The 9,360-nt window shown below is 35.4% G+C and overlaps 1 protein-coding gene across 1 annotated transcript in view; it reads left to right on the top strand.

Annotated features, from left to right (window-relative positions):
- Positions 1–9,360, top strand: part of LOC106883518 (diacylglycerol lipase-alpha) — a 212,714-nt gene that overhangs the window by 61,691 nt on the left and 141,663 nt on the right. The window contains exon 2 of the mRNA XM_052978378.1: positions 8,405–8,616. Within this exon, the coding sequence (XP_052834338.1) occupies positions 8,405–8,616 (212 nt within the window). The remainder of the gene's footprint in view (positions 1–8,404; positions 8,617–9,360) is intronic.

Here is a 9,360-nt window from a genome sequence, read left to right as displayed (position 1 = left end):
GCTCACAGAAGGAAAAGAGTAGAAGTTTTACATTTTGAGCATAGCTCTTCTTCAGAAACAGGAAAGTCCAGGACAAAGGAGGAAAAAAATCACCAACAATCACATGCGGTTACATTTTTGAAGTAAGTGACTGGAAGTGGGAATGAAGAGAAAATGCTTTCTGGAACAGGAGAGTGCGAAAATGGTCAGTATGTGTATGCGCAAGTGGTAGTGTGTATGTACATATATATATATATATATATATGTTTTACTTGTTTCAGCAACTGGACTGTGGTCATGCTGAGGCCCAGCCTTGATGGGTTTAGTCAAACAAATCAACTCCAGTACTTATTTTTTAAGCCTGGTACTTGTTCTGTCAGCCAAATATATTTGGACCACACATATATACAACAGGCTTCTTTCAGTTTCTATCTACTCACAAGGCTTTGGCTGGCCCAAGGCTATAATAGAATACATTTGCCAAAAGTGTCATGCAGTGGGGCTGAATCCAGAATCATGTAGTTAAGAAGCAAACTTCTTACCACACAGCCATGCTTCTGTGTGTGTGTATGTGTGTGTGTGTGCATGCGCATGCATGTGCATGCATGTTTGTGTCCTCCATCTCTCACTCTACTTTCACAATTTTACAAACTTACCTGCCCACTCATTCTCTTTAATCCCTGATCTGCTTAACTGCCTCACCCACCCACCCACCATCATTACTACTACCACCACCACATTTTCACCATTTTTTCTCTCTATCCTCTCTCCACCTGAGGCAGCCATGTTTTTTTCTCTACTACAAGACACCTTTTTCTGTCGCTGAATACTACACCTTCCTCAGTTGAGGGGTCTTGTCTTGCTAGTTATTTGGTGACTTCTACTGCTGGTGCCATATAAAAAGTACCCACTACATTCTGTAAAGAAATTGCCAGTTCCTATTGAATCATCCAGCCCATTGCCAGCATAGAAGGAGAACGTTGAATAACGATAGTGATGACAACGTTGAGTTTGTCGAACAGGATGACAAATCTATATCTCCATATTGTATGCAACCAATCATATATCACAGCAGGTACCATCTTGGTCAGCTGTTTCTGATTCATATTGATATCATTTAAAAGTTACTCATACCATCACAACAAATCATTAGATCATAGATAAACAGAGAATTTGTGATACTAATTGATTTTGCACCTTTACATTAACAATTGTTTCCTTCCCTCCCTCCTTCACTTAATTAGTCTTACTTCGATTATCAACTACTCTCTCTTTCTCTCTCTCTCTCTCTCTCTCTGTCTATATACACACACACACACACATACACACATATATAACCCAATGTCTTGGTCATAGTTATCTGTGAAATTAAATGCCATTATATTTGACAGGTACTTTGTTAGTGTATGTATGTATACTCATACATTCATGTACACATGCACACATATATACATACACACACATTCACACACATACACGCACAAATGTGTGTGTGTGTGTGTGTGTGTGTGTGTGCATGAAGTGTATGTTCATTGGAACAAAAGGTTTCAAATGACAAAAGAACTGTTTATGTGGAACTTTGTTTCACCTGACAGCGTATTCAACCAATGAAGAACAGTTTTCTTTCTGAATTTTATAAAAGTAAAAAAGATAGAAAGCTTCATTATATTTATTGTAAAATGAGTTTTTATTGATCTTGAAAGAATGAATGGCAAAGTCGACCTCAGCAGAATTTGAACTCAGATTGTAAAGACAGATAAAATGCTGCTAAGCATTTTGCCTGGTGTACTAACAATTCTGCCAGCTCACTTCCTTATAAATAGCAGAAAATATTAGTGGTAAATGAAGTTAACTGTAAAATGGGACTGCTAAGGTATTTCATTGCCTTTATTTTTATTTTCTGGCATCTTTGAAACAAGTATGCTGATATTTCATAGATGTGAAAGCACAAGAATGGCTGTATTGTTAACAAGTTCACTTTGCAGCCATGAGGTTCACTCCCAGTAGGTGAATTTGGTCGATGTGTGTGTGTATATATATATATATATATATATATATGTATGTATGTATGTATGTATGTATGTATCATTTAATGTCTGTTTTCCATGCAGACATGGGGGTTGGGTGGTTTGACAGGAGCAGGCAAGCCAGAGGACTGCACCAAGCTCTCCTGTCAGCTTTGGCATAGTTTCTATGACTGATTGACTGATGCCCTTCTGTGTGTGTGTGTGTATTTGTGTTTGTCTCCCACCCCACTGCTTGATAACCAGTATTGATTTGTTTACCTCCCTGTAACTTTGGGGTTCAGTTAAAGAGACCAATACAATAAGTACCAGACTTAAAAAATAAGTATTCAATGAGAACTCTTTAAGGAGTGCTCCAACATGACCACAGTCCAATGACTGAAACAAGTAAAAGGTAAAAGAATCACTTTTCCCCTGTGTCTTTACTCTTTTCCACTTCTTTGCAATCTGGAACATCTAACCTGAACAAACCTTGTACTTTTAGCTTCTCCCTTTACTAAATACACCTGATATTTAGCTTCTCTTCTAGGTAGTTAATATATATCTTTACTTCCCACTGTCTTTCTAGGCTTGTCTCTTGGTTTTCATGGTTCTATCTATCACACTATATTACCTCTATAGTCACCTTACATCTTACCAAAACCTTGCCTCAGCCATGGATATTCTCTGCTGCTTGCAATAGGTTGTTGTCTAGAAACTCTCAGTACTATAGGTTGCATGATGCTGTCCCCTTCTCCTTCCCATCAAATGCATCAATTAGTGCATCTCTGGACCTATGTCTGGCCTTGGGGTCTTCAGCTTCCATTTCTTCTTTCACCGAAGTGTGTTGTGTTTCTGAGTCAATCAAGTTTTTAACCTAATGTCACTGGTCACTAGTTTAATACATGCAACATATTGTTTAGATTAGTATTGCAATGCATAGTTTGTCTTCTATGAAAGCATGGAAAGCAACTGTGAAAATGGCAATGATGATAGAGAGAGAGAGAGAGAGACACACACACACACACACACACACACACACACACACACACACACACACACACACACACACACACACACACACACACGTATGTATGTTTACATGCATGTGAATATCTTTTGATGATGTCATCAACAAACACTGTAAGCACTGACAAGAAAACTAAACAATCAGTGGTATGTGTTTAGCAGTGAATTGGACATACAATATCTTGTCATCTTTCCATTAGAAATGCTCTGAACCAGCATTTCTAATGTAACCAACTGCTATTTTTCACCAATTTACCATATAAATTACATAAAGATGAAAAAAAAAAAAGAAAATACACAAATATGACATGGTGAATTCTGTGAGGATATTGATATGCAGCAAGAGGTTTAAAACACTGCTACTAACTTAGCTGTTTGTGTATGAGACAACTTGCTGCTTGTTGTAAGAATAAAGTTAATACATTGTTTGGCTTAAACCAAACATACTGTAATATTGAAAAAATGTTTTAAAATAAAAACAGTCACAGAGAAAAGGCTATAAATTAAAGAGAAGAGAAATGAACATGTTGGAAAATAGAGGAATAGAAGGAAACTATTTTATTCAGTAGAAAAGGCAAATATCTATAAGAATGTAGCACCAGACATAGTCACACCAAATTGATTGTGGTTGTATTCTTTACAGAAAACTTGTGAGCCAGAGCAGCTATCAGTTACAGATTAATTTTTGATTTTATTGATTGCCATCTGGACACTAAGAAATTGTGCCAACTCAAATAGTACCATAAGCCAATTTCTAATCCAGAATCAGCTTTTACTCTTATTTCAACTGTTCTTTCCAAAGATTGTGTTTATTTAACTAGACAAGGCAAACATTTATAAGTAGCTAAAAACAAACCTGGCTAGTCTAGATGGGTGAACATACCGAAACAATACTTTAATAAAACTACAACAGATGCACATCAGCTGCTTATGAAAATATAATCAATAACATGTTTGTGTATTTAAATAGTAGTTCCTTGTTTAAGACAGTGAAATTTCAGATAAATAAAGATGTGACAATATTTTAATTGAAAGGAATTTCTTTTGTGTAAATAAACACTTAACAAGAAGGTCTCTATGTCTGCTTTTGACTACATAGATCCTAAAACAATCAACAAAAGTGTGGTACAAGCTACCAAGTCATACTCACTTTTGAGTGACAGCTAAAAGATGACATAAATGCATGTATGTGTATGTAAGTATAAAGCATAGTAAATAGGAAAAAACTCATTAAACCATTGCAATTTTAGTTTTTGTGCATATTAAACAGTCATTTTTAATATCATTATCCTCATTTTATGTATGTTTTCTATAACAACACAGGTTGGATGGGCCTTTACAATTGAAGTTTGTATTTGGAGTTACTTTCCTCCTGCACATCATGGAACCACTCCTTACCTACCTGTTTATTTTGGCATGGTTTTACAGCAGGATGCCCTCCTAACTCAAACTAATTTACAAGGTATACTGGGGGTAATTTATCATAGCACCAGCAGTGAAGTTGCCATGTTCTCAAAGAAACAAGAGCATTCTCTCTAACCTGTGATGTTTCCATTCATCTGTTATCTATTTTATACAGTGTACTGAGTCCATTTTGTCATGACACTAGCACTAGAGAGGTTGTCATGTTTTTTGTCTAAGATAAATGTGACTAAGAGAGTGACAAGAAGAGAGAGTGTGAGTGAGATGGGTAAAGCAGACTGATAAAAAATTTTAAATGGGTAGGAAGGGAATATTGAAAGGGAAACAGAAATAGTTGCTTGTTGCTTGTTAGTAAGGGAATTGAAAAGAAAAATAACACGGGTGACATGATGGTATAGCAATAAAGATGACAGAAGGTAAGACAGCAAAAGAGAGAGCGGGTGATGGCAAAGAGGATTGGAAACAAACAGATCAAAAGTTATCTTTCATTACACAGGTAGGTGATATGTTAATGAAGAGAGCTGTGGAAGCAGACTTAACAAGAATATAATAGGCAAGAGACTAATATAGATATGTTATGTCTCCCAAACATCATCACCACCAGTATTTTAACAACCATTTTGCTATACTTGCACTAATGGGTGGATCTTCTCCCAGAACCATGTGTTACCACTTGTCACAACTCATGAGATCTATCTTCACCTCATCATCCCATGTCACCCTTGAGCATCCTTTTCCACCAGTTCTTTCCACTTTCAACATTAAAAACTTCTATACACAACTGACATTTTCTATATACTTCACATACCTTTACCACTATAATTATCTCTCTCTCTCTCTCTCTCTCTACACACACAATGTATCTGATCCATCTGTTATCCAATTCTCAGCTTATTTGTACTCTATTGTTCATGCACACTGACATTACACATACAATATTATGTCTTAACTGAAGGCTAACAGTCAGACATTACACTGACTATCTTCTATGAGTAGTGAAACCTGTATGTAATAATGTGTTTTAAAACATTTTCTTTGTAATAATGTTACAAAGGGAATTGCACCTTTTCTGCTCATCTTTATTTCTCTTATGTGTATGTGCGTGTGCCTGCGTGCAAGTATGCCTTAGAAATTCACTTCTCAGTCATGTTTGAGGTTTAATTTTCATGGCATGGCACCTGTGAGTGGATTTGGTAGATGAAACTGAAAAGAAGCAATTGTGCATATGTGTAGGCGTGCACATGAACGTGCTTGTGTTTGTTTATGTCTGCTCTCACTTAGTCATGACATACTGTTGTTGTTGGTACATCACTTATAAATAACTTGACCACTGACTTTGTGCCTTTGAAGCCATGCGGTCATCTTTAGCATAAGGAAGGACATCCAGCTGTAAAACAACACCTCAGGGATATATTAATCTAATGATGAAATGGGCATAAACAAGAATGAACACACACACACACACATTTTTATCATGAATATTTTTTTAGTGCTCTTCAGAAGGCCTTTTGGGTTTATTTCTGTGAGGGTAAGTAAAAATTGTACATGCTCTTGTTTCTGTAATTTATTAAAACAAAAGCAGAGGTTGAACTATTACATCCTTTTACAACACAGTCTCCTTGCTTTTTGATGCACTTCTTCCAGCAATCCACAAGCTTGCTTATACCTCAAAGATTGTCTGAGCAATTCAAAGAAGTTGTAGTTGGAAGGAGTGAGATCCAGACTGTATGCAACAATAACTCTTGCTTTGACTGATTGCAACGATAAAACTTACTTTGACTACATACCTGAGGGTTTGGTGCACATTGCTGGTTTCAGTTTGTTAGCCAATATTTCACTATAGCCTACACTCATGACTGTAGACCTCTTTATCAGAGAATATTCCAGTATAGGCTGTTTTGTGACCCAAAAAATGGTTGTCATCACTTTTTCTGTAGAATGTTGAGTCTCGAATTTCTCTTTTGCTGGTGATTCCAGGTTTCCACTCTATACTCAGCCTTTTGGATTTGGATTCAATGTGATGGGCCCAGATCTCATGTCCTGTAACTATTGTTTCCCTAAAAGCTTCACCTTCATTGAGTAGTTGAGTAAGCTTTGACATATATCCACATGATTGCACTTATGAACTTCGGTAAGCTCTCTTGGCACCCATCTCACACAGACTTTAAGAGGCAAAGCTTGAAATGGATTATTTTTTATGCAAAACCATGACTTATTTGCAGAGAACATGCCACTTCATTGATGGTCACTTGTTGGTTTGCCAGAATCATCACTTAAGCTTGTTGAATTTTCATGCCAGTGGTGAAGATTGATAGGCATCATGGTCCCTCTTCATGCTTCACTCTTGTCCATCCACTTTTAAACTACTTGATCCTCTCATACATACTTCTATGCAATAGAGTGCTGTCCCTGTATTGTCCTTGCTATGAATTTCAGCCTCTGACACACCTTCAGACTAGAGAAATCAGATCACTGATCTTTTGTTCTTCCTTGATGCCAGTAAAATGGCCATGTTTGTAGCACAAGAAAGAAAACTGGAATAATCAAGGTTAAACTTTAGTTACATAACCTCAAGAGTACTACTTTTAGCATGTGAGCACTGAAGTCAGTGCAGTCAACATAAAGTAACTTTTGTCAAAAGTGTAGATAATTTTTGACTCCCCCTAGTAGTTTGCTTGAGTTATAATTTATCAAATAACTATAATTTTAGATAAAGTTTCACTAATTATTTTGTGTTATCTAATTCATTAGAATTGTCTACATTATTTAGCTATAATTTCTCTTTTGTTTTGTTTTTTTTTCTTATATTTCATGATCTTTGATTATTTAATAAGAATAATTAAAATCATTGCGATATCTTTAATACTGTTGTTCTGCAAAAAGTTTTCTTGAAAGATTTTTGCTCTTTGTTTATATTTCTCTATTCAAAATCTAGACTGTGTGATCTTTCTATTATCATGATAGACACCAAAATCAATAAATTGACAAACTTACATTCTAAATCGAAATCTTTTGGCATTAACTTTGCCATATGATGTTTGTAGAATACAGAGGTTGACCATTTAATTAGCTGTTTCTTTAACTTAAACTTTCTGACCTTGTACCTCTGCTAAAAATTATTATAAACACCATCTTCATTGTTTAACATCTGTTTTCCATGCTGGCATAGATTGGATGGTTTGACAGGATCTGACAAACCAGAAGACTGCGCCAAGCTCTAATGTCTGCTTTGGTAGTGTTTCTATGGCTGGATGCCCTTCCTGATGCCAATTACTTCACAGATGGTGGTAGGTGTGAAAGGAGAGTGGCAGATGGACAGAGATGGAGATAGAGGTGAATGAAGGGAATGGTGAACATGAGTAGAGGCGTGGTCAATGGTGATTACCAATTTGGAAGAGGAAAGGTGGGCTTTATTATATTCCATGCTGTCTCAAAATATGCTTGTATTCCAATCGTGGTGAGTTATTTTGTAAAAGAAAACAAAAAAAATTTCTTTATAGTCTTTAGTTGTTTTGTTAATTTCATCTGCTGTTCTTCTAGTTGTTCTGGCCTTGCTGGAACACTTCTATAACTTCCTCTAATCTTTTACTATATCTTGTACGAGACATCTCGTAAGTCTGCTTTTCTAGTTATTTGGTTGTGTGTATTTTTAAAGATATGTGAGTTGTTTTGTTCAATGTTCATTGTTCTTTCAAAACTGTTGCTATTGTACTCTTTCCAGAAAATGCAAAAATAAATAAATAAAAAGAAAAATCAATATTTGTATTATTGGAGTGTTTGCAGTTTTTTGTCCCCCACCTTTTTTTTCAATTATTGTTTCCATAGACTTGCTTTTGGTGTTATACTGATTTCAGTTGCTAGCATTTAACTTCTATGTTTAGTTGAACAAAAAAATCTCATAGTTTTATTTCTAACAATAACCACCTTGCAAGCAAATACAGTATATAACACTCTTTTTATTTTTATTTCAGGATCATTGTCTTGGCCTCAACACTTGTTATGGTCGACTTTACTTCCGATTTGGTCTGCATGAGAGACTTAAAAGGTCATATATTTGGATATCTTGTCATTCTTTCCGTCTGCCTTTTAGTTGAAATAACTATGGCTTGGGTTAGTATGCGAGGAAGTATTATAAACACTGAACCACGATGGTGCATGCAGTATATCATCTATATTCGGTTATGTAAGTATATTTATATTTGAATTTATGTCATTTTAAAGCTGACATTTGGAACTTAAAATTTCTTTCTAGAGCTTTACGGAAGCAATCTTTATAAACTAATTAAATTAACAAAATATTCAAATATGACTAATTCAAGAAACAATTACCTAATATTTTACTTTTGTTTAGTTGTTTTTAGTTAGCAGAAAACAAAGTCCTTGAAGTTAAAATGAAAATTAAATGTTCATAAGTGGCAGAAAATAAATTCCTCAAGAAATATATATATTTATAGCAAGTCTGTTGAAATATTGTAATTTCTATTGAGATGATAGATTTCCTTTTTACTACAGCCCTTGTCTGGAATAGGTAATGCAATTTTTTATGCTAAGAATTTATTTACTAATCATTATATGACCACTTAATGTCCAGTTTTTATGTTTGTTGAGGCAGATTTACTAATGAATGACATCACTCGTATAATGGTGATGATCATTCACAACTATTATGTGAGGTCAAGATAAAGGTACACACACACAGGACATGTTTCTTTCAGTTTCTGTCTGGCAAATCTACTCACAAGGTATTGTTGGCCTAGGGTTATAGCAGAAGACACTTGCCCAAGATGCTGTGCAGTGGGACTGAACCTAAGATCACATGGATAGGAAGTGAGCTTCTCTACCTCATACCCTACCTGCACAAAATACAATTTCTTTCTGAGGATCGATCTATCTATCTATATATATATATATATATATATATATATAT

Source organism: Octopus bimaculoides, chromosome 2 (genome assembly GCF_001194135.2).
Source record: "Octopus bimaculoides isolate UCB-OBI-ISO-001 chromosome 2, ASM119413v2, whole genome shotgun sequence".
Taxonomy (NCBI): domain Eukaryota; kingdom Metazoa; phylum Mollusca; class Cephalopoda; order Octopoda; family Octopodidae; genus Octopus; species Octopus bimaculoides.
Note: the sequence above shows the minus strand (reverse complement) of the source record. Positions and strands in the feature narration are given on the sequence as shown.